The sequence below is a fragment of the Cetorhinus maximus genome, chromosome 15 (genome assembly GCF_964194155.1).
Source record: "Cetorhinus maximus chromosome 15, sCetMax3.hap1.1, whole genome shotgun sequence".
Lineage (NCBI taxonomy): Eukaryota > Metazoa > Chordata > Chondrichthyes > Lamniformes > Cetorhinidae > Cetorhinus > Cetorhinus maximus.
Window position 1 is genome coordinate 20,902,848 of NC_135893.1, and position 26,605 is coordinate 20,929,452.

Genomic DNA, 26,605 nt, shown 5'->3' on the forward strand with positions numbered 1-26,605 from the left:
CCTATCTCTCTCCCTCCCTATCTCTCCCCTCCCTCCCTATCTCTCCCCCTCCCTCCCTATCTCTCTTTCCCTCCCTCCCTATCTCTCTTTCCCTCCCTCCCTCCCTATCTCTTTCCCTTCCTCCCTATCTATTTCCCTCCCTCCCTCCCTATCTCTCCCCCTCCCTCCCTATCTCTCCCCCTCCCTCCCTATCTCTCCCCCTGCCTCCCTATCTCTCTCCCCCTACCTCCCTATCTCTCTTTCCCTCCCTCCCTATCTCTCTTTCCCTCTCTATCTCCCTCCATATCTGTCCCCCTCCCTTTCTCCCTCCCTCCATATCTCTCCCCCTCTCTTTCTCCCTCCCTCCATATCGCTCCCCCCTCCCTTTCTCCCTCCCTCCATGTCGCTCCCCCTCCCTTTCTTCCCTCCCTCCATATCCCCCTCCTCCTTCCTCCCTCCATATCGCTCCCCCCTCCCTTTCTCCCTCCCTACATATCTCTCCCCCCTCCCTTTCTCCCCTCCCTACATTCTCCCCTCCTATCTCTCCCTCCCTCTCTCTTCTCCCCCTTTCTCGCTCTCCTTATCTCTTCTCTCCCTCTCTATCTCTCTCTTCTCCTCTCTCCCTCTCTATCTCTCTCTTTCTCTCTCCCTCCCTATCTCTCTCTTTCTCTCTCCCTCCCTATCTCTCTCTTTCTCTCTCCCTCCCTATCTCTCTCTTTCTCTCTCCCTCCCTATCTCTCTCTTTCTCTCTCCCTCCCTATCTCTCTCTTTCTCTCTCCCTCCCTATCTCTCTCTTTCTCTCTCCCTCCCTATCTCTCTCTTTCTCTCTCCCTCCCTATCTCTCTCTTTCTCTCTCCCTCCCTATCTCTCTCTTTCTCTCTCCCTCCCTATCTCTCTCTTTCTCTCTCCCTCCCTATCTCTCTCTTTCTCTCTCCCTCCCTATCTCTCTCTTTCTCTCTCCCTCCCTATCTCTCTCTTTCTCTCTCCCTCCCTATCTCTCTCTTTCTCTCTCCCTCCCTATCTCTCTCTTTCTCTCTCCCTCCCTATCTCTCTCTTTCTCTCTCCCTCCCTATCTCTCTCTTTCTCTCTCCCTCCCTATCTCTCTCTTTCTCTCTCCCTCCCTATCTCTCTCTTTCTCTCTCCCTCCCTATCTCTCTCTTTCTCTCTCCCTCCCTTTCTCTCTCCCTCCCTATCTCTCTCTTTCTCTCTCCCTCCCTATCTCTCTCTTTCTCTCTCCCTCCCTATCTCTCTCTTTCTCTCTCCCTCCCTATCTCTCTCTTTCTCTCTCCCTCCCTATCTCTCTCTTTCTCTCTCCCTCCCTATCTCTCTCTTTCTCTCTCCCTCCCTATCTCTCTCTTTCTCTCTCCCTCCCTATCTCTCTCTTTCTCTCTCCCTCCCTATCTCTCTCTTTCTCTCTCCCTCCCTATCTCTCTCTTTCTCTCTCCCTCCCTATCTCTCTCTTTCTCTCTCCCTCCCTATCTCTCTCTTTCTCTCTCCCTCCCTATCTCTCTCTTTCTCTCTCCCTCCCTATCTCTCTTTCTCTCTCCCTCCCTATCTCTCTTTCTCTCTCCCTCCCTATCTCTCTCTTTCTCTCTCCCTCCCTATCTCTCTCTTTCTCCCTCCCTCCTTATCTCTCTTTCTCCCTGCCTCCTTATCTCTCTTTCTCCCTCCCTCCTTATCTCTCTTTCTCCCAATCTCTCTCTTTCTCTCTCCCCCCCTTTCTCTCTCTATCTCTCTCCCCCCCTTTCTCTCTCTATCTATCTCCCTCTCCCTATCTATCCATCTCCCCCACTCCCGATCTCTTTCTCTCTGGTTTTCCACCTCAGCACCTGAGACACGGCCACACGCCGCTTCCCATTGGCTCTAACCCTTTGACGGTATGAGAAGCTCGTCGCCCTGATGAAGGACCCCGAATGCGCCCTATCTCCGGCAGTGGGAGAGCTTTCGGGGCTGTGCTAAAAAGCGCCTGTGTAAATTTCCCACCCACCCTTCATGGCTCAAAGGGCTGGAGAGCGTCAGACTCAATTGTAAATTGCAGACAAAATATTATAGCTTTGCTCCAATCATTGTCTGCGACCTGCAGTCGGTCTGTTGATCTATTTTTGCTGTCAGGATGTTATTGTTGGGCCCTGTGGTCCTGGCTGCCGCCTGTCGCTCGGGGACACTGAGGGGAAGGAGATTGTTCCCATGGAGCAGCATCGGGCAGTGTGGCCAATGGCGGCCAAGGCGCGGTATTTAATATATTTCCAGTACTGTGGCACTGGGTACAGGTGGGTGCGATCTCCCGCCTTCACAGAGACTCATTTGGAAAGTTATTCCTTCTTTCCCAGATGTAGGTGCAGCTGTTCTGCCCGGTCTCTCAGACTGGGAAAGGCCTCAGACTGATCCCGGCCGCCGGCTGGCCGCTGCTTCCTTGACCCCAGTGTCTTTTGACTAAGGAGAGGAGAATTGACCAGGCAACCTCATCGACCCCCGATGGTTGTTCAGTAACTGCTGACTGCCGCACCTCTGTGGAACCCCCTCCCTAACAGCACTGTGGGGGTACCGACACCACATGGACTGCGGCGGTTCAAGGAGGCAGCTCACCACCACCTTCTCAAGGGCAATTAGGAATGGGCAATAAATGCTGGCCCATCAAAAAAAGGACAGGATCAGATCCTTCGGCTGCTACTCACAAATGAAAAATAGCCACTTGCAAGAGGTGCCCGAGAGCTCCTGGCACTGACCATAAATTGGACGTGAGTGGCTTTGGGAGGGGAGTGAAATAAATACATTTCAACTCGATGATATGGATCTCAGTTTATGATTTGCAAACTTATTCCATGGCATTGACCTCTGCAGTGATTAAACTGAGACAGAACCTGTCAGTTTGACATTCAATTCTTAAGCAAGTAGTTTCGCTCCTCGTATACTGTGATTTAACACATCAGTGTTAGCAGGAATCCACAGTCCGTTCAAGGGACCCTGAGACTACAGCAGGCTTGTCCAGCTTTTTCGCTTTGGGGGCAGGGGCACATTTCCACCTTTTTCCCACTCAAATTTCAGTGAGCAAATTTCAGAAAAATGAGGTTTGGCACAGCATTAAACTGTATTTTAAAAGATAGTTGAGGTAGTAAGAAAAGAAACAATTATGGAGCAAAAAAAAGCAATGTCATAGCAATAGATTGTTGTTATAAAAGAGTAATTAATAAAAATGACCAGTGTGTGAGAGGGTCGGAGTGCGTGTGCCTGGCTCACTTCCCCCTCACCCGCTGTGAGTAGGTGTCTACGTGTGTTGGCGTGTGGTGGTGAGTGAGCGAGAAACCTGAGACTGGGAGTAAGGCAGACACTCACTCACTCCACACACACACACACACACACTCTCTCTCTCTCTCTCACCCCCACACACACACACACGTTCACTCACTCTCTCACCCCCACACACATTCACTCACTCTCTCACCCCTACACACATTCACTCACTTTCTCACCCCCACATGCAGTCAATCACTCTCACCCCCACACACACACTCACTCTCTCACCCCCACACACACATGTTCACTCACTCTCTCACCCCCACACACATTCACTCACTCTCTCACCCCTACACACGTTCACTCACTCTCTCACCCCCACGTGCATTCAATCAGTCTCACCCCCATGCGCATTCGCTCACTCTCTCTCATCCCCGTGTGCATTCACTCACTCTCATCCCCGCGCGCATTCACTCACTCTCTCACCCCCGTGCTCATTCACTCACTCTCACCCCCGCGCGCATTCACTCACTCTCTCACCCCCACGCGCATTCACTCACTCTCTCACCCCCGCGCGCATTCACTCACTCTCTCACCCCCGCGTGCATTCACTCACTCTCTCACCCCCGCGCGCATTCACTCACTCTCTCACCTCCGTGCGCATTCACTCACTCACCCCCACGTGCATTCACTCGCTCTCCTCGCACATTCACTCGCTCTCCTCGCGCATTCACTTGCTCTCTCACTCCACGCGCATTCACTCACTCTCACTCCACGCGCAGTCACTCATTCTCCTCGCGCATTCACTCACTCTCTCACCCCCACGCGCATTCACTCACTCTCTCACCTCCGCACGCATTCACTCACTCTCTCACCCCCACGCGCATTCACTCACTCTCTCACCTCCGTGCGCATTCACTCACTCTCTCACCCCCGCACTCAACCACTCACTCACTCCACGTGCATTCACTCACTCTCCTTGCGCATTCACTCACTCTCACCCCCGCGCTCATCCACTCACTTTCTCACTCCACATGCATTCACTCACTCTCTCACTCCACGCGCATTCACACTCTCCGCGCACAGTCACTCACTCTCCTCGCGCATTCACTCACTCTCACTCCTTGCGTATTCACTCACTCCACATGCATTCACTCACTCACTCACTCCTTGCGTATTCACTCACTCTCTCACTCACTCACTCCTCATGCATTCACTCACTCTCACTCCACACGCACTCTCACTAACTCTCCCACTCCCCCACACACATGCTCTCTGACTCCCCCACGTGCCCACACTCACTCACTCACTCTCTCAGTCCCCCATGCATCCACACTCACTCACTCTCTCACTCCCTCATGTGCCCATACTCACTGTCTCACTCCCCCATGCGCCCACATACACTCTCACTCCCGCACGCACGCAGTCACTCCAACATGTGCCCGCATGCACTCACTCTCTTATTCCCACACTCACTCCCTCCCTCCCACACATGCACACACTCGCTCGGTCACTCCCTCCCTCACTCAATCTCTCACACATGCCAGCCAGACAGCCTCTTCCCCATTCATCTGAGCTCAGGCCCTGCGGCCAGCTTCTCCTGTCCAGGGCTCCGGCACTCTGGTTCTCCACCAATCACAGACTGTTTCTCTCCAACATTTGCTGCTGATGTGAGCCTATCAGCAGCAAACAGGAGAAGAATGGCCTATGATCTTCCACTTCTTACCTGTCTGATCGGCATTTTGAAAACTGGCTCTGGGGGCCACATTAGATATGTGGATGAAATGCTTTTGTTAAACTTCACAAAGTGTAGGCTTCTTCTAGAGTAACTCTGAAAGCTGCAGATTCTCAAAGGGTTTATGTTTTAATGCAGTTCAGTGTGTAGTACTTCTGTCAATTATGTAAGGTCACCTCTAATACAAACACTATATTTCACTCTTTACAGCGGAGTAATGAAAAGTCCTTCACACCAACCTGTTCTTGGGGTTCAGAATTACTTGGAGGTAAGTGATCATAACTGTAACAAAGTTTTCCTGTGTTAAGTTTGTAGTGCAATGTATTAACTGGTCTCCAGTATTAAAATGAGTGGTGGAGATACAGAAATAAACAGGGCAGGTTGCAGTTTAAATGTGATTGTGGACTGTCACGAACTTTGGGAACCTGTCCTAGGTTGCTTTCCTTGGCTTCCATAAGGCTTGCAAGTGAGACTATATCATCTAGTTTTGAGACCAATGATAAAGGGTCATCAGTTTAGAATTGTTGCTGAGTGAGGGGAGTGGAATTAAGAGAACTTGATCGTATTAGATTCTTGACTAACAAGGGAGTCAAAGGTTATCCGAGGTAGGCAGGATTGTGGAGTTGAGGCCACAATCAGATCAGCCTTGATCTTATTGAATGGTAGAGCAGGCTTGAGGGGGCGAATGATCCACACCTGCTCCTAATTCGTATGTTCATATGTAACTACGCAGAGGGTTGTTGAAGCGTGGAATTCTTTGTCACGGAGCATGTGGAGGCAAAGACCACTACGTTGTTTAAGGGAAAGGTGGATGAATATTCACAGAATCACAGCATATAAGGAGGTCATTCGGTCCGTTGTGTCTGTGCTGGCCCTCCAAAGGAGCAACTTGCCTAGTGCCACTCCTCAGCCTTCTCCCTGTAGCCCTGCACATTCTTTCTTTTCAGATAATAAGCTAGTACCCTCTTAAATGCCTCGATTGAATCTGCCTCCACCACAATCTCAGGCAGCACATTCCAGATCCCAACCACTTGCTGCATGAAAAGGTTTTTCCTCATGTTTTCATTAAAATACAACAATGTCATGCAAGAGCAGGGCAGTGAGATTATGTTGGATCGCCCTGATAAAGAGCTATCAGAGGCATGGTGGTCAAATGGCGCTTGTACCTTCATGCAACCCTCATGAAGAAGTTGAAAGCTATGGGAGTACATAGTCAAATCTTGGATTTATCGAGATAAAGAACGCATGGTATGAGATTGGTATTGGGATAGGTACGCCAAGTTAATGAGTCAATCTATCTCTGAAAAGGAATGGGGCAGAGCTTTCAAGTACAGACAGCAATCAACAACTGCAATAAATAGCCACTATTGTTCTAATGAATATTTTTGAGATCCCCTGGAAAGCCATAACAGATGGGAAGGCATCCACTACCCCGGGGCAGAAGTCCCACCCACCAAGAGCTGCCGACCAATCAGGGGCTTGCAGCTCTTCATTGCTCTGCTTTGCCACTGGGGAGGTGACTGCTGCTGCTGCTGATACAACACCCATTTCTGGCCCAGGACCGCCAAGGTACCCAGGCCACAGTTAAATGATGGTGGGAGGGTGGGGTGTTGGCAGCAGTGGCAGGATGAGGCACTTAAGTGGGCATTAATTGCCCACTTAATAATCTCAGTTGGCAGGGGGGCGGGATGGCCATCCATGGGCATTCCCACCATGGACTTAATCGGGGTGGAGGCAAGAAGGTGGTGAGATCCCCATCTACCACCCTCCTGCCCAATTAAATGCCCCTCACCACCTATCCCACCACATGGGAGTGCATTAAATTCCTCCCCCGTCCCACTGATTGGCCCACTGTTCAAGATGATGGGCAGAGCACACTGGATCTCCAGTCGGATCCACCAAAAAGACATCACCAGCATTACAATTCTTTCCGAACCCCTAAACCAGTAATACTGTTACTCGTTCCTATTTAATGGCTTCAGCACTAATGTGCTGGGTGACATTGCATGGAGTGGCTTGTGTATCTGTTTTAAGGTTCGAAAAGAATGAAAAAAAATCAATGGGTAAGTTTAGTCATGTTATCAAATATGATTGATCAGCAATATTTCTTGATAAGCAAGGGGGTGAAAGTCTATCGGGGAAAGGCGGGAATGTGGAGTTGAGGCTACAATCAGATCAGCCATGATCTTATCGAATGGCAGAGCAGGGTCGAGAGGACGAATGGCCTACTCCTGCTCCTACTACATATGTTCATATGATTTACGTTTTGGGTAAATCCTTAGTTTGCACATTAGAAATGTTAGCTGAAGAAAAAATAGTAGAATAAAGGCGATAGGAATCTATAATGGAACAAAGTTTACAAAAGACCTTGACAAAAACATGAAAACAGAAAATCAAGTGGTAAGAGAGGAAACTTGTACATGCGTATGCTTTTTAATATTAAAGATAATACACAGATATAATAGCCAGTAAAATAGAGTGTATTAATGTCAGTGAAATATACAAGAGTGTTGTAAACAGCATAACAAAGATGCCCTTTGGGAGGAAGACTGACCAGAGGTAATATAAACTAGATCTAGGAGTTCACAGGCAAGAATTTTTGTGGGTAGCAGGGCAGGACAATCTGATACAGGTTTCTTGACTTTGATAGTACAGAACTTGAGAGTATTGCTGAAAGAAGACGCATGTTGTCAAAGCTTTTCATCTTGCACTCATCAAGACAGTTCGCAAGAATACCAAATGTAAAAGGAACAACAATTTATACTTCGTGAGAAGAGAGTGCTGTGAGAAACTTCGACAACATGTGTCTTTCTTCAGCAATATTCTTGACTATTAATAGAGATATGGAGTACAAACATGAGGAAGTTATGGCAAACCTTTATAAATCACTAGATAGGCCTCAGAGAGAATACAGTATCCATTTCTGGACACCACACTTTAGGATGGATGTCAAGGCCTTGGAGGGAGGGAAGAGGAGATTCAAATGAATCATACCAGGGATGAGGGACTTCAGTTATGCAGAGAAGCATTGATTGCTTTCCTAAGAGCAGAGAATGTTAAGTGGAGATTTAATAGAGGTGCTCAAAATTACACGGTGTTTTGATAGAGTAAATAAGGAGAAACTTTCATGGCAGGTGGATCGGTAACCAGAGCACACAGATTTCAAATAATTGGTAAAGGAAGCAGAGGGGAAATGAGGATTTTTTTTTTTTAAACACAGTGGGTTTTGTGATCTGGAATGCACTGTCTGAAAGGGTGTTTGCAGGGCAGTGGGGAAAGTGGGGAGTGGGCGTAATTCGATAGAAACTTCAGAGAGCCAACAGCGGCACGATGGACCAATTTGGCCCCCTTCTGTGCTTGAGATTTTATGATTCTATAAACAGATAGCCTGCAGTCTGTTACAAACTTGTAACATTGAATAGTTTCTATGTCTGAGAATGCAGGGTTGGAGCACTTCACAGCAGAAGTTGTACAGCTTCCTCAAACTCTGCCAGGATGCTCTTGGCATTTCGATATTGGACGAATCTTTAATAGCTCTTGTTCGAGTTACAAGTGCAGAGCAGCCGCCAACGCTTGTCTTAATACAGGAAAGTTGGATTAGAACTATATGATTTTACTTTGTTGTTAGGAGTGTAGCCTGTCTGTGGTATGGATGAGAGAGTCGGATTAAAAGTAATGATTACTGAGGGAGGCGTGTACAGGCTTTTAATTTATGCTGGTTGAATTGGCTGATATTGTACAAAAACTGCCGCAATGTGAGCAGACATGGTCCTTTTATGATCACGCTGCCACGTCTGTCCTCGCTAAGTTCAATCAGGCCTGGACAGTCCACAAACACTGAGGCTAATTAATACAGCTTTACTGTCTAGTGTCTATCATGTAAAATGTGACTTTACTATGAATGCGCTACTATTTTTGTTTGAAGTAATTTTTCATCATTTCGTACAGCTAGAAGTTCATTCAGTAGATCTCTGCAACTCAGTTGGTAAGTGCACACCCGGTCTGATACTGCTCATCGATCTGTGACCTCTTCCAACCTTGATTTTTACCTTGTCAAATCACGAGCTATTTTAGTGAAGGAAACTGCTGAATCCTGTATGCTGTGAACAGCTGAGGGGCTGAGGGGGGGGTCAATGTATTGAACATAGAATTCAGTGGTGAGAAGTGTTTTAGCTGAATCAGAGATTCTATAATGGAGGTGAGTAGAACGTGAATTAGTACCAGACTGCGATTGTAGTCTGGGGTCAGAATTGCCCTTCTGTTTCCGTCACAACTGGTGGGGAATTCAAATCCATTACATCAGCAACGTTCCTGTGGTCTTTCAATTAAAAGATTTAATGTCAGGAGTTTGGCAAGTGGAATGTTGCTTTGTGTCCAACAGGGATTTTCTGGATGGAATTGTTTTCCAATTTGGGATTAGGTGGCGTATTGTCCTGAGCTAGCTAATCTCAATTGGGAAAGCAACATTCTTAGGTTAGGGAAGGGCAAAGAAAACTCAGCATTCCCACTCTCAATCCTTATTCATCGAGGCTCACTGGGAAGTGAACCAGCGTGGACATTGGATGAGGACAGAAACAGGGTCTGCTGAGATGCCTCCTGTAGTGGGAAAGCCTGCTGACTTATGAAGGATGGTGACTTGGGGAATACACTCGAGAGCTGCTGGGAACTGTATCACAGCAAAATCTGTGTGTGGTGATAATGTAAACCTCATATATCACAGATTCTCTTAAGAAGAACCCATTTTTAATTAAAACCAGCCCTTGCTGGTGGGGAATAATCATCAGTCAGACTCCAAGCCATTCTGCACCTTGCACTGTGTGCTCTTCTTCCTGCTGCCATGTGTGTGTGTCTGTGTGTGTGTGTTTATGCCTGTGTGTGTATGTCTGTGTGTGTCTGTGTATGAATGTTGTGCAGCAGACGGACAGACCTGGGCCTGCCACAGATTATCATTGTGGAATTCAAATGCGTTCTTTATTGTGGTTTTCTTTTAACTTGATTCGCTCCATATGGGGCTGAGATTTATCTCCCGCCTGGAGCTTATTAAAAAGGGAAATTTCTGGCTTATAAAATCTTGAGAATCTTCTGACAAATTATGTTCATAGATAGATAGATAGGTTAGCAGATGAGAGATTATAGCACTTGACATTCTTGTTAATGAAAGTGTCAGTGTCAAAATCTCTGTTGTATAAAACTTACTTTTTTGGAGGGAGAGGAATGTTCAATCTGTGACCCCTTCTGAAATCTTGTTTTCTCTTTGCCTCTCCTTTCCTCTGCAACCCCCCCACCACCCCGATTTCTCTTCTTCTGAAGATGCTGATTATTGCAGGGTTACTGTTCCAAGGTGGCAGTCACCCTGCAGCTCCTCACTCATTCAAGTGACCATTCGTCATGTGAATCCAAGCAATGATTGCCCAGCTCTTTGGCCAGTGGGCTCCATTACCTCTTCAGTGTATCAGAAGGTGTGCTTTTAGAACTGTAGCCCAAACTCAAGGAGAAGGGGGGGAGGGTGAATGATTCCCCCCCCCAACACCCCCCCCCCCCCCCCCCCACACCCCCCCGCCACCCAGTGCTGTTCACTTCTTTCATATCTACAGCAAAGACTTTGTTAAAGAAAGTCTTAGGATACATTTGTGGACTTCTCAAATGAGGTATTTTAAATAATAACAACTTGCTAAAAGAGTTCCTTATTCTGTCTTTTTTTTTGTTTCCTCTTTCTTGCAGTAAGCACTATCCACAGTTTAGAAAGTTAATGTTGATCAACAACAGAGTAGCTGCTGTCATCAACTCACTTGTTGGAAAGTCTTCAAGAATTCACTTCGGGTGATTCTCCCTTTAATCTGCATCCATCACTGTGAACTGTGCACCAGCAAAAACAATACAGATTGTAGTAGTTTATGGATTATTTCTTCCGCCTCGTACACTGCATTTATATAGCACCTTTAATGTAATAAAATATCCCAAGATACTTCACAGGAGTGTCCTCAAACAAAATTTGACACTGAGCCACATAACGAGTTAGAGGACAGATGACCAGAAGCTTGGTCAGGAGTTTGAAGGAGGAGATGGAGGCAGAGAGGCTTCAGGAGGGAATTCCTGAGTTTAGGGTCTAGGCAGCTGAGCACTTGGCCGTCAATGGCAGAGTGATGAAAACCAGGAATACATAAGAGGCCAGAATAGTGCAAAGATTTAGCTTAAACCAGTAGCTGAATAGTGGTGAGCTAAGTGGGTGGTTGCATGCATTCGCACTACTGACAGGAGGCAGGTCTTGGGACTTCATGCAACGTGGAAGAACCGGACCGTGTTTTATAATATAATAATATGTGTTATAAGACCACCTAGTTATAAAATCCTAACTATATTTTTATGTGAATGTGAATTTCCCGGAAGTGGCTTTATCCCACATGAGGTGGAGGCTGCATGCCATTCAATAAATGAAACAGCCCCTACCAAATAAGCAGCCCATTATTAAAATGGAGCCTTATTCTCTTAAAATGCCCAATAAACCTGAAGGTAATGGGAACAGAGATTCTGTGAAGAATTTCTCTGACTGTCACATAAGCAGGAAGTGCAGCCCATTCCCCCTTCTTGTTATTGGAATGGAAGATGATGGGAATGTACCCCTAAAAAGTTTTTAAACAACCTGTTACTATACTGCTTTATACCTTGTAATTGTTTCTTCACTGTAAAAATGATCCAGCTTTCTTGAATTTTCTGATAATATTCAGCTTACTGGGTGAAATAGCTAAATTTCTCTCCTTGAACTCTTCTAAGATTATGGTATTGGAGCAGAAGGATATCTATATAACATGTATGGACGTGGTCTGGCCCTACACGGTTGTTTGAAGCATAAAACATAGCAACACTGTGTGCAGCACCAGTAAAAATGCCAGGACTCCCTTCGAAACACTTTGGATCGTGTGGTAGTTCAGAAGAGCACAGTTGCTTTTCATGCAACTAGCAATGCCACAATAAATGGCAGATAGCAACTACTTTATTCAAATTAAAACGTGTTCAGGGATCTCACCACCTCCTGTAGACAAGAGGTTTTATTGAACGGACAGAATAAAGATAAGACTCCTTCACTCAGCAATTTATCTTAGGCTTCTTATACTATTTTAGAAAGGTGGCACTCAAACAGAGAAACATTCTCTTTTAAGATAGGAAAATTTTTATTACAAACCCTTCAATACAGGTGTCACATTATTTGAGGGATATTATCAGATCTTGTCCTGCTGTTCAAAGCATTGTTAATGTGATTTATTAATTCTTATCTCCGTTGGACTGAGTATAAACAACAGAAGTCCATTGCCTTGCTCAGAGATTTCTTAAAAGAAAAATATATAGGGTTTGGAAAGTGTAGTTTATCCAGCTCCTAGATAAGGCATTGAATATAGCAATATGTCCTCAACAGCGATGTGTTTCTGACTTAAACAAGTATGAGAGGGCTCAGTGGATGGTTGGGTGCATTCAAGCTGCTGTTACGATGCAGGTCCTGGGATATTACAAATGTGGGAGGGGATCACGTGTGACACCCCCTAGGGATGGGCAACAAATGCTGGCCTTACCAGCGATGCCTGCATGTCACATAAAAATTTAAAAATTGAATATAACAAGCTTCCAAATGTGGCAATATTTCCCAAGCTTGACAGCAGCACTCAATCTTATTCAGGTACGGTTTCACAGGTACTGACAGCCACTGGATACCTTGCAGCAGTGAGTGTCAAGGAGCAAATCTTGTCAAATCGTCCAATGTCTACACACATTCTCACACACTTCTGGTCACTGTTTTACTTGAAGGATACAGCGGCATTGGAGAAGGTGCAAGTAAGATTTACAAGGATGATACCAGACTTAGAGGGTACAAATAACAGGAAGGAAAGACTAAACAGGCTGGAGCTCTTTCCTCTAGGAAGAAAGAAGACTGGGTGGGCTGGTGGGGGGTGTGAGTTGATAGAGGTCTTTAAAATTATGAAGGGATTTGGTTTGGTAGATGTAAAGGAAATGTTTCCACTTTTGAGGGAGTCCAAACCTAGAGTTTATAAATTTAAGATAGTCACCAATAAATCCATTAAGGAATGCAGGAGAAACTTCTTTACCCAGAGAGTGGTTAGAATGTGGAATTTGCAGCGAGTGGTTGAGGCGAGTAGCATAGATACATTGAAGATAAGCATCTGAGGGAGAAAGGAATAGAAGGATTTGCTGGTAGGGCGGGAGAGGCCGATGTGGAGCATTGATACCTGTTGGCATGGACCTGTTGGGCCGAATGGGCTGTTTCTATGTTGTAAATTCGATGTAGTTATTTATCCTGGGATTGCTCACAATGATCATTACATCCCTACTCTCACCCAAACTTACAAAGAACTGACCACTAACTGAATCTAGACTCATTTGTTCTTCGTGGTTTAGTGCTACATCAGGCAGCGCCTATAACCATAGAAGCCCAGGTTTTCGATTATTGCTAATTTCTACTGATTAACATAAAGTACTGATTCAAACAATAGTTGATCCAGTTTTCCTTTTTGTCGATATTACTCATTATGGAATCACTTATCTAATATGACATCCATGCAACCAGGAACATTTGCATCATTTTGCTTTTTAACTGATTAATTATAACAACAGCTTGCATTTATATAATGGGCTTTAATGTAGTGAAAGGCCCAAGGTGCTTCACAGGATCATTCAGACAAGTTGTGACATTGAGCCATATATAGAGACGTTAGGACAGGTGACCAAAAGCTTGGCCAAAGAGGTAGGTTTTCAGGAGCCTCTTCAAAGAGGAGAGAGGCAGAGAGGTTTGGAGAAGGAATTCCAGATTTCGGTAGCTGAAAGAATGGCCGCCAGTGATGTGCAAAAGAAGCTTTTTTATTTTTACGCTCATGAGATGTGGGTGTTGCTGGATAGGCCAGAAATTATTGCCCATCCCTAATTACCCTTGAGGAGGTGGTAGAGAGTTGTTGCCTTGAATCGCTGTAGTCCATATGGTGTAAGTATACTCACAGTACTGTTAGGGAGAGAGTTCCAGGATTTTGACCCAGTGACAGTGAAGGAACAGCGATATATTTCCAAGTCAGGGCGGTGTGTGACTTGGAGGGAAACTTGCAGGTGGTGGGATTCCCATGCTTCTGCTGCCCTTGTCCTTCTAGGTGGTAGAGGTCTCTGGGGTTGGAATGTGCTATCGAAGGGGTCTTGGTGAATTGTTGCAATGCATCTTGTAGCTGGTACACACTGCTGCCACTGTGTGTCAGTGGTGGAGGGAGTGAATGTTGAAGGTGGTGAATGGGGTGCCAATCAAGTGGACTGCTTTGTCCCGAATGGTGTCAAGCTTCTTGAGTATTGTTGGAGCTGCACTTGTCCAGGCAAGTGGAGAGTATTCCATCACACTCCTGACTTGTGCCTTCTAGATGATGGACAGGCTTTGGGGAGTCAGGAGGTGAGCTACTTGCTGCAGAATTCCCAACCTTTGACCTGCTCTTGTAGCCACTGTATTTATATGGCTGGTCCATTTGAGTTTCTGGTCAATGGTAATCCCCAGGATGCTGATAGTCAGGGTAAACAAGCGGCCATAAGAGTATTGGATTAGGCGAATCTGCAGATAATAAAACATAGATGAAGCTTTCAACAGCAGATGAGCTAAGACAGGGATAGAGATGAGCAGTGTTATGGAGGTGGAAGTAGGTGGTCTTGGATGTGGACAGGATATGGGGTCGGAGACTCAGTTTAGTCAAATAGACTGAGGTTCTGGACAGACTAATTGAGCCTCAGACAGTGATCAGGGTGAACGATGGAGTCGGTGGGAAGGTTGTGGAGGGATCAAAGATAGCAGCTTCAGACTTCCCAGTATTTAACTGGACGAAATTTCTGTTCATCCAGTAGTGAATGCCAGATAAGCATCGTGACAAATCAGAAATGGGGCTGAGGGAGATGGTGAGCATTAACATTCATGCGGAATCTGGTGTTATTCTTTAGAACAATATTGCCCAGAGGAAGCGTAGTGATACAAAAAGGAGGAAGCAAGAATATATCCTTCAATGCCAACTTGGGTCTGCAGCTACAGCTCTTTGTGTTGACGATAAAGAAACGACATTATCAACTATTCACCTTCTGTTTTCCCCTTGATTGGAATAGAGAAGTCTTCTTTCCTAGGTTTGGCAACTTCCAGTGTGAAGGGCAGTTGTTTGCCGATCACAAATATCACTCCATACTTTTAGCTGGGAATGAACAAGCCTGGACTTGGTCAACCCAATCCTATGTGAGCTTAGCATGTCCTGTGGGAGTAAGATGAGTTCCTTGCGGAGAGAACACATCTGTTGGATCTTTCTTAAATATTTAGTTCTTTCCCTATTTGGATTGTTGACTCCCTGACTTTCAGGAACATTATTTGATTTCAGCCATATTAGATTTGACTTGGGTTATTATGGTTTGGACCAGTAGGGATACAGGTCTGTTACTGTGGAGCTCAGCACCAGTGTATTGTCTCTCATTTGTGGCAGGAAGGGGATTTTGGGTGAGATGTTAATGCCTGACCCTGCCAATATTTGTCTTTCTGCCAATTAAGGTTCTTGATCTATCATAAATCTTCACGATTGTAAGTACATAGAATCATGCACTGCAGAAGGAGGCTATTCAGCCCATCATGTACTGGCTCTTTGAAAGACCTACCCAATTAGCCTTGTTCTACTGCCCTTTCCCCATAGCTCTGTAATTTTTCCTTTTCAAGCATGTGTCAAATTCCCTTTTGAAAGTTACTATTGAATCTGTTTCCACTGCCCTTTCAGACAGTGTATTCCAGATCATAAGAACTCACTGTGTAAAAAAAATATATAAATCCTCATCTTTCCTCTGATTGTATTTGCCAATTACCTTAATTCTGTGTCCCTGATTACTGGCTCTCCATAAGATGTAGGAGCAGAAGTAGTCTATTTGGACCATCGAATCTGCTCCGCGATTCAATGAGACCGTGGCTGATCTGATAATCCTCAACTCCACTTTCCTGCCTTTTCCTCATAACCCTTATTCCCTTACTGATTAAAAATCTGTCTATTCAGCCTTGAATATACTTAACGACCCAGCCTCTACAGCCCTCTGTGGTAAAGAATTCCACAGATTAACAACCCTCTGAGAGAAGAAATTCCTCCTCATCTCTGTCTTAAATGGGCGATCCCTCACTCTGAGATTATGCCCTCTGGTCCTAGACTCACCCACAAGGGGAAACAACCTCTCATCATCTACTTTGTCAAGCTCCCTAAGAATCTTATATGTTTCAATAAGGCTACCTCTCATTCTTCTAAACGCCAATGAGTACAGGCCCAACCTACTCAACCTTTTGTCATAAGAAAATCCCTCCATCCCCGGGATCAACTTAATGAACCTTCTCTGGACTGCCTCCAATGCTAGTATATCTTGCCTTAGATAAGGGGACCAAAACTGTTCACAGTATTCTAGGTGTGGTCTAACTAGTGCCTTGTACAGTTTTGGGAAGACTTCCCTATTTTTGTACTCCATTCCCTTTGAAATAAAGGCCAACATTCCATTTGCCTATCTATTACCTGCTGAACTTGTACGCTACCTTTTTGGGATTCATGCACGAGGACCCCCAAATCCCTCTGTGCTGCAGCTTTCTTCAGTCTTTCTCCATTTAAGTAATATTCATATCCTTTATTCTTCCTGCCAAAGTGCATAATCTCACATTTTCCCAAATTATATTCCATCTGGCATGTTTTTGCCCACTCATTTAACCTGTCTATAACCCTCCGTAGACTCTTTGTGTCATCCTCACCACTTGCCTTCCCAGCTATTTTTGTGTCATCCACAAACTTGGCGATAGTACATTTATTTCCCTCATCCAAGTCATTAATATATATTGTAAATAATTGTGGCCTCAGCACTGATCCCTGTGGCACTCCACTACAGGTTGCCATCCTGAAATTGCCCCTCGTATACCAACTCTCTGTTTTCTATTAGTTAGCCAGTCCTCTATCCATGCTAACATACTACCCCCAACACCATGGGCTCTTATCTTATTAAGTAGCCTTACAAGTGGTACCTTATCGAATGCTTTTTGGAAATCCAAATATGTTACATCTACTGGTTCCCCTTTATCTATCCTGCTTGTTACCTCCTCAAAGAATTCTAATAAATTTGTCAGGCATGATTTCCCCTTCATGAAGCCATGTTGGCTCTGCTTGATTATATTATGCATTTCTAAATGCTCTGCTATTACATCCTTTATAATAGACTCTAACATTTTCCGAATGACAGATATTAAGCTAACTGGCCTATATTTTTTTGTCTCCTTCCCTTTTTGAATAAGGGTGTTGCAAACAGATTCTATTTATTTATCCTCTCAAAATTCCTCAAATTCTGAAGACCTCTAAAGTACCCCTTAACCTTCTCTGCTCTAAGGAGAATAATCCCAGTTTCCCCATAGAACTGAAAACACTCATTCCTGGTATCATTCCAGTAAACCTCCTCTCCACAACCCTGACATCCTTCCTAAAATGTGCAGACCAGAATTGGCCACAGTACGCCAACTGAACCCTAAGCAGTTTTTTTTATATAGAGACTTAACTTCCCTGCTACATATTTATATCTTTGGAGAGAATTTATAAGTAATTCTGCTCTCTTCCACCCCCGCCCATGCCCACAATCTCTGTCTCTGAGATCTCTGAAACTATGACAACAGAATAGGAGATAAATGTCTTTTTGTTTGCCAGTTAGAGAGATGATGCTAAATTTTGTTCACCGCCATCCCATGCATTCAGGCATGTTTTGCTAAAGGACCATGAAGTTGCTGAAGGCCTGTTAGCCGCCAGCATTTGTGCCTAGGTAACTTTAGGTGTTGTACCATTCCAGGTGTGATATTCCATTCTTACCTAGGTTTGAGGTGTGTCCATAGGTGGTGATTGAGCTGTCTGTGTTGTGAGGCAACTGTGAGGAAATGAAACGAAAGCTGCACAAAGCTCACGGGTAGGATTACAATTGCTGTGTTATGTGTGGCGGGACTGCTAGAAGGGCCATCCACTGGGGTGTCAAACTGCTCATTCACTCAAATGGCGATGGGCCCGCAATGTATTTCTAGCATTTTCTGCTTTTAAAAATTTGGAGCTTGTGTCTGATAACTCGTTCGCTCTTTATCATAAGGAAGCTGCTTTAAGAGCTTTCCTAGGATAGAGTTGGACTCCCTGTAGCTACCACCCCCTTCCCCACTCCCATCATCTACTGAGAAATCAAATCTTGTTATCACGTGTAGACTTGTGCGTGTCTTCCAATTATTTTATGTCTTTCAACAGAAAGCCTTTGTTCTCAGGATTTGGAACTGCTGTGTGTTTAGGAGCAGTGCCAGTGGAAAAAAAACAGGGATCTCAATAAAAGAGAAAGCTGAAACCTGAGCTGCCCAGTCACAGATTGGAGTTCAGTACAGTGACGCCTGCATGTGTTGTACACATGCATAGTTCTTACATTTGTGCAGCCATACATTGCCAGGGGGCTTTGGCAATCACCTAGTTCGAGATAAAAATGCCTCATATTTTCTCTTACACTTTTCAGTTTGGCATTCTTGTTTTCAAGCCATTGATTTGACCCCCTCTCCAGCGCCAGAGTGTACAATGTGGGTTGCAAACTGTAGGAGGTGCCACCTTTGGAAAGTTGAATCAAGGCAGACCCGTGTGCTCAGCTGGATGCAAAAGATCCTAAGGCATTATTTGAGGTGTCCCAGCCAATAGCCCCTCCTTCACTTACCACCACTATGTCAGGCGAATGATCATTCGCCTTGCTGACTGTTTGTGGGATCTTGCTGTGTGTAGATTGGCTGCTGGGTTGGCATTTAAAACAGCAGCAAATAGATTTTAAGAGCATTTGATCAGTGAATCCTGAAGACACGGTGAAGTGCTCGACAAATACAAGTTCCTTTCCTTCTTTCTGAAGTTTGAGGCGAGATTTTTCCAAAGCGATGAAGGTACCATCATCGGGGTGGTTTTTTTGGGTAGCCAGCATACTCAGGCAGGCGGGTGGCGGGACTTGACCATGCAATATTGCCAGGAGGAGGCGATGAAGAACCAGCAGGCGGGGGAGGCGCCCAATTTATGATGAGGCAGGTGGGCCTCCCACACCGGCGACCCTCTGTTGGGCCAACAGCTCTGGAGCCTTGGCAGAGCCACTGAGGCAGCAAGAAGTCAGGGGCGTCCTCATTTTGAGGTGCCCTTGGAATGGGGAGCCTTAAATAAATCTTTACATGAAGCCGGAGAATGGAGGGGAATCCCCTCTAGCGGCAGATTTGGGGCCGGTGGGGGCTGTCATTTGCTGCCGACGGCCCTCTCCCTGATACCAGCGGCCAGGGAAAATCACCTAAAATTGGGCCTATAATCATTCAAATTGGCCAGCTGCCTCCCTTTGGCAGTCAGCTGTCCCTGCCGCTGGGAGATTTCCCTGGCAGCGGGACTGCGCGAGCTGGGGGGCCCTCCTGACCTGACCCATCCAGGATTTTACTGCCACCTACTGCGCCCCCCATCCTGTACCCACCACCTGAGGTCAGTAAAGTTCCGCCATCGGTGACTAGCACTATAGGTCATGCCCCTTCATACAGATTTCTTGGTTTAAAAACCTATTTTCCGTCTATTTAAAAGCCAGCAATTATGTCCATGGCCCAAAAGGTGGATTAAGTCCAACTGGTTAAGTTGAGCAACTTGAACAAGGTTTCCTGTAATGTTGTCAAAAAATACTTGGGTGCATATGGTTTGACAAAGATTTCTGGAGTTGGAGAGCAGTTTTCATCAGTACCTTCCAAACCCAGTAATTACAGCAATATGTGGACTACAGGGAGAGACTGGGAGAGGAAAAGACAAAGCCATTTTTCAGTCATGAATATTTGATTTGCTTCTCTTCTTCCAACTATTTTCCATTCCCTGTGGAAAGTGGATACAGAAGCCTGGCAAAATGTGCAAAATGCTGCTTCTTTCAGCAAAGTACTGCAATTTTCCCTGCCTTAGACACAGCTGTGGACTGGTTCATGGGGTTCTCTGCATTCAATCTAATAAAAACAGCTGTTTAAAAAAATGCTGCTTAAAAAAAAATGACAAATGGAAATCATCTATCTGGCTTCTTTGGAGTTACAGTTGAATGTCAAGAGGGGAATCGGAAATAAAGTTTATGTATGAAGAGAAGGAGGCCATTTTTTAAAGAAAGTGTAGCCTGTTTAGAATTATGGGCAATTATACCACAATATTCCAGCATTAAGAGTTCCTCAAGTTGCACTATGTTTCTGCTGAGGGTATGGCTACAGTGGTCCCCTCTTTCAGTAAATATTGCCACTCGGAAAGCCTCTTCAGAATATTGTTAACAGCTCTGGAGAATCTCACTTTTGAGATAAGACCGTAACAGAGAGGCCCTTGTGAGGTAATCCCATTGTACACGTCCCTTCCCTCCAACACCTTTATTTGACCTCAAACTGTGGATCCCCTTACCTCCCTTCACCTTAGGCTACAAATTACAATTGACAGTTTAATTGTATAAAGCCGTAACATCTTCATATCAAGCGGCTCTCCCTGCTTTCTAACAGAAGCTCTCACATGTTTAAGTCCTCCAATAAAATAGCAGAGCAAGGAATTCTGACCTGAGGGTTAAGTGCTTATTTGATACCATTGCTGATGGTAATTCCCGGGCTGTTTTTCACCAAGCTTTTAAAATCTGCTTGGTGTCACCTAATCTTTAGTTCTGATTTATGTTGCCTCCTGTTTACTTTTTCAGCCTTGAAGGGTGTCCTGCAAGTTGGACCACGGCCTTTTGCCTTCATTTCTAGTGAAAATACATTACTGGACTGAAGTAGCGCGATTGTGCTGCAATTTACTGTTCTGTGTTTCCGCCATATACTAGGATGCAGTGCAGAAGCTCCGGCCCATCAATGAAGTCAACATCTCAATCTCCAGTCGTACGGACAGTGGAGTACATGCTCTGTGCAATTCTGCTCACCTCGACATCCAGAGAAAGGAGGGAAAGCCACCGTTTTCAGCGGAGCTCCTTGTCGATGCACTGAACTTCCATTTGAAACCTGAGCCGATCAGGTAAGTTGACAGAGTCAACTGGACTAGAGGGAAAAGACGTTAGTAAAATGGACATGATCTTGGTTTGCTATGGCGATGGTTTCTGAGGGAGCTGCTTGCTTTTTGCATCATATTTGGGACTGAAGTGTTTTCAGGCCACAGTGTAGGGCAGGGGCCTTAATGACAAGAATAGCCATTTTTAAAAACTTAATCACAAATACAGCATCTTAAGAGCCGCAGTGCTGTTACTTGAATACCAATAAGAATGAAAAGTGAAACAGAGACTAATTTCAACAACCTTTAAAGGTTTTTACAAGAATGATATTTTCTCACAAGTAAAATGTTAATAAAAGTTTAAAAAAATGAAACAAGCAATTTAGTTACCAACAAAATGAATTTGATTGATCAAGGTCAGGAGCCGCACCTGAGTCCTTAATGAGCCGCAGGTTGCAGACCCCTGATGTAGGGAAATCAATATTGATACGGTTGTATAATGCTACTGTTATAACAAAAACATTCCTCCGCCTCCCTTCCTGCCAGGTTGTGACCTTACTTACACTCTGGTGCTTGATACAAGAGATTAGGCAGTCTGCTCAGTAATGATAGATAGATAATGGTAGATAATATAAATTCATCCTCACAAGTGGAACGCTGTTCAAAAATGTTTCAAACCTTGGCGTGTTCACCTCCCTTGACAGAATCTTTAAGTGCCTTAACAAACAAACAAATCTCTGCAGATATTGAATTAATTATTTTGTGACTGGCTTGAAGAAAGGTACAATTTTTCTTGATGGATCAATATCACAGCTGCACGATTGACTGTGCAGAGTCTGCACTCTGGAATAATATATTACTGCTTTGATCAAATGGTATTTTTAACAAGCAAAATTCAATCAGCGTTTATCACGTCTTTTGAAAAGAGCAGAATTGAATAGACGGCTTGAAACACAAAATCTTTATAAGTAGCCAGTCTTCCTGTCAATCATAAACACTTCTGCAAATGCCCTCATTACTTACTTGAGATAAGGGACCCACAGCAATTTTTTTGTTTAAAATCCTGAGAACAATAAAATGGTTTCACATTATTAATCACTGAACGTCCTTGTTTCTCTCTGGATGATGTCGGAGAAATCTACCTAGCCTCTGAATACTTTGATCTTCAGCTTGGCTCTTTTTTTTGTTGTCTGCAAGTATATTGGAAAAAATATTTCAAAATCTTTTCTGGCCTAAGGATTCATATCTCTGTGCATAGCAGTGTGTCAGTTTGGGTGTTACGAAAATTATTTGAATAACAACAAGACGATGAATCTGCATATGTTTATAGCTATTTGTATAATATATTGACTTAATTTCTTTTAGAGTGCATATCATGTTGAAAGAGAGACAGCGTAAAACATTAGGTGTGTGGCAAGAAAGTTATGCTCAACCATTATAAATGATTGATTAGGCCTCAGCTGAAGTATTGGGTCCAATTCTGGGCCCTACACTTTAGGAAGAATGTCACTGTCTTGGAGGGGGTTGCCTCTAAGAGTGGTGGACTTTCAAAAGGGAATTGATATATACTTTAAAAGAAAGATTTGCCAGGCCATTTTGAAAGCGCAGGTGAGTGTGACTAATTGGATGGCTTTTTCAAAGAGCCAGCATGGACACGATGGGCTGAATGTCCACCTTTGCTGCATAATTTTATGCTTAATAGGCAGCAAGAAGGCTTGAACAATTAATTGCCAAATGTGAAAGAGAGCTCGGAGCCTCCCCTGCATGACTCTTGCTGTACTATAATTTCAAGGTCATTGGCATCTTCCCAATGCCTTACCCAAATTGGCTTACCTTGTGTGTGAACCTAAATAACAAAGGTTGGCAGGCTAATTGACAGTAGAGGCACAATAGTTATTCCCTATCCTGTTAAACATATGAATTAGGAGCAGGAGTTGCCTGTTCGGCCCCCCTGTTCCCACCAAGCACCCACATAGGTGACTTCAAGCAAGAATGCCTGGAGGGAATCAGGAGCAGGATCCCTAGCTTATTTCCTTTCCCTAACCCAGGGCACTGAGTTTGATTGATTGCTGCTGCTGTAGGTCAGAGTAGGCCAGGCATTAACTCCCGGGACATTCTTAGTCAGTGTGATTTAGTTCCATTCTGGATATTACGCTTAACAAATGAGTCATCAGGATAGGTGGCCACCAGAGGGTTTAACCAGAGGATGTGAGGTTAAGTATGTGCTGTAATCCGAAAGCTGAATGACTTGAAGTGCTCCGTCAAATATTTTTCAAGGTAGTTTCATTAAAACTGAGATCACAGAGGCGACATTGAAAATCCACATTGTCTTTTTTTATTCTTTTTACGGGGGAATTTATTGCCCAGCACTAATTGCCCCTGAGAAGGTGGTGGTGAGCTGCCTTCTTGAAGCGCTGCAGTCCATGTGGTGTAGATACACCCACAGAGCTTTTAGGGAGGGAGTTCCAGGATTTTGACCCAACGACAGTGAAGGAATGGCGATATATTTCCAAGTCAGAATGGTGTGTGAATTGGAAGGGAACTTGCAGATGGTGGTGTTCCCATGCAACTGCTGCCCTTGACCTTCTAGGTGGTAGAGGTTGTGGGTTTGGAAGGTGCTGTTGAAGGAGCCTTTGTGAGTTGCTGCACTGCATCTTGTAGATGGTACACACTGCTGCCACTATGCATCGGTGGTGGAGGCACTGGATGTTGAAGGTGGTGGATGGGGTGCCATTCAAGTAGGCTGCTTTATCATGATGGTGTCCAGCTTCTCGAGTGTCTTTGGAGCTGTACTGAGATGAGCTCTGAGGAGCAGCCAACAGCGACCAAAATCCAGTGCCATCTTAAAACAGACTGCTTCTGACAGGAGGCCACCAACAGCGTAGGATAATTCAAATAGTTACCTGGGCCATGGCAAACTCTTTCACGTCATCAAACTGTTTCTAGAAGAAACAATAAAAATCAAAATCCAAGGCTTATTCTATGGAGTATGGTGAATAGAGGGCAGATGCAGTATATGTAAGAACAGTACATGGTTGCCAAACTGCATTAGAAACCTTGGCACTCTTCCAGGCCTTCCAGTAAGGTCTTTAACAAGTTATTACAGTAAATGATGAGTCTGCATAGATTTTTTTTCTGGCGTAGCCTAATCAATACGCTGTCTCTGTCAAAGCTCTGCTCTGATCCCAAGATCAACAGTTATAAATTATCCAAGTATTTCCTTATAGGACTGTAGGGCTGCAAGAGAAATTTAAATTCTTGATACAATGCTCATTTGTTAGAAACTGTTTTAGAATTGAAGCAACGCTCCTTAACTGGAGTGTCCTTGGCTGAGCAGTGACACCTCTTGCTTCTGAAGCAGAAGGTCACAGATTCAAGCCTCACTCCAAAGGCTCGAGCACATAGTGTAGGCTGATACTTCAGTGCTCTATTGTTGAAGTTGCTGTCTTTCATTAAACTCAATTTCCTGTCTGCTCTCTCAGGTGAATATAAAAGATCCCAGGGCATTATTGGAAGAGCAGTTTTTTCCCCAAAGTCCTGGTCAACATTTACCTCTCAACCAACACCACCCAAAAAAGCTGACCTGGTCATTTGCCTCTTTGCTGTTTGTGGAACCTTGCTGTGTACATATTGGTCTTCCATGCTTTAAAACTGCCTCTTTGGATGTAAAGAACTTTGGGACATACTAATGTGATGGAAGATGCTCACAAGTTATGGTACCAAGCTTTTTCATGCCATTGAGGGTTGGCTAAACAGGTATCAAGACACCTACAGAATACTGAGACCATGGCCTAGAAATTCAATAGCACGTGCCTGTTTTTTAGACGCAGAACTGGTGCCAACACATCAAATATGGCAGGTGTGGCATGTGCATTCTTTATATGCTGGAAGGGCACCGTCTGCCCTATAGGTAAAGACAGCAAAAGAGTTTTCGAGGGCCTGAGCCTGAAACAGGCATTAGGCCCTTTTCATCTTCAAATAGGGGGCCAAGTGCTTGTTTGAGACCCCCCATCATACAACTCAGCTGCCCTGTATTTTGCCAGAGCCATGCTGGAAAGAGTGATCTACATGCGGCCTTTCTAGTGGGATTGGTGGAGGCCTTCATCAAAAAGGTATGTTTTTTAAAAGAGTGCTTCCCTGACTGTGCAGCTGGGAGGTACAGGACTGCTCCTCCTGACTCCATTGCAGTGCTGAAGTCTGTTGCTGGTCCCCTCCTGATCATCCCCTCCCAATCCCTGCCCTCCTCCTCTCTCCCAATCACTTCTCCCTTCCCCAGACCAATATGTAAAAAGTCCAAGCTGCCAGGTCAACTGTACCTTGACGAATTTCAGCTTTCAATTTTGGATTTTTATTTTCTCTTTCCAAACACACAGTCTGATAAGGTGAAGCTTCATGGCCATCCTCCAGTGTCTCATCATATTTAACATGTTGATATTAATATATTAGAGGAAAAATCACCCTTAAACCACATGAACATTACCATTTTGGATGATATTCATAATTTGTCTTAATTCAATCCCACTACTATTAGTGCTAGTGACAATATTTTCATTTTGGGACGTAAGGACCCATTTATTGCCTATTCCTGGTTGCCCTGACTACTGAGGGGATGGTCCAGAGGGTATTAATCATCTATCATATTTGTTGGCTGGAGCAGATAGGGGCAGCAGATTCCCTTCCCTGGACATTAGTTAGTCTGACAGCTTTCATGGCCATTTTCCTGGTAGCAGCCTATAAATCAATAGGTGTGCGAATTCAATTTTACAACTTGCTAATGTGGGACTTGAATTCACGTCCTCTAGATTGCTAGTTCAGTACCAATAACCACAACATTATTGTACCTTGTGAAACGCAGACTAGTGTGTTACTATCCTTGGCCAATATTTATGATTTGCACTTCTTACAAGAATTCAATGGAGGACGATCAGGTGTGGGAACCTTGATTGACTTTTCCCCGCTCTAACTAATGGTGCTGAAATCAATTGTAGTGCCCCAGTCTGCGATGAGGTCTCAGCACAGACTGACTGTGAAAACTAGGACCTATCTGGACTGTGTGGCTCAGAACCACACGGGCTGGTGCATTTACCAAGATAGTCAATTAGATTTACTTTAAACAATGTGGTCCAGTCACTACCTAACCTTAATTAATTTAATGCTGAGCTGGCTACAACCTGTGAGACCTGTGCCTTTCGCAAGTCTCTATCAAAGCCTATGTTATTTGTCACCCTCCGGCCATGTGGTATATTCCAACATGACATTGTGACCCCAACATGTCCTCAGTCAAGCTCAACCATCATGAGTTGATCAGAGGTAGGACTAGATCTCTTACTAAAGGAGGAATTGACCATATTTTGTTGTATAACTACAAATACATCTTAATATCCTTATTTGGCTCCACTTTTCTTTCTTGGCCCTTGTTTCAACACAACCTCCTTCAACTGTAAGGATCAGCCAAGCAGGTTTAAGGCTTACATTAATTCAACAAGAGACATACTTGGCGTCAGGCCAGAAATCTAGCTTCAGCTTAATAGTTTGAGAAAATTTAGAGCAATACTTAGCTAATGAAGTAATTACATTTTCTGTATTGTAACAGGCTTTCTACAAAGCTGTAAGTAGTACTAGGGAG

General features: G+C 44.6%; 1 protein-coding gene across 2 annotated transcripts in view; it reads left to right on the forward strand.

Moving 5' to 3' along the window:
* The first annotated feature begins 1,928 nt into the window (after nucleotides 1–1,928).
* The window catches only part of pusl1 (pseudouridine synthase like 1), a 90,334-nt gene continuing 65,657 nt past the window's right edge, over nucleotides 1,929–26,605 (forward strand). Inside the window, exons 1-3 of one of the 2 annotated variants that reach the window (XM_078558002.1) lie at nucleotides 1,929–2,006; nucleotides 5,159–5,216; nucleotides 20,819–21,006. In XM_078558002.1, coding sequence (XP_078414128.1) covers nucleotides 1,972–2,006; nucleotides 5,159–5,216; nucleotides 20,819–21,006 — 281 coding nt within the window. In that variant the 5' untranslated portion in view covers nucleotides 1,929–1,971. Of the gene's footprint in view, nucleotides 2,007–2,142; nucleotides 2,250–5,158; nucleotides 5,217–20,818; nucleotides 21,007–26,605 lie in introns of those variants that run through there. The other variant, XM_078558001.1, reaches the window with a different exon arrangement.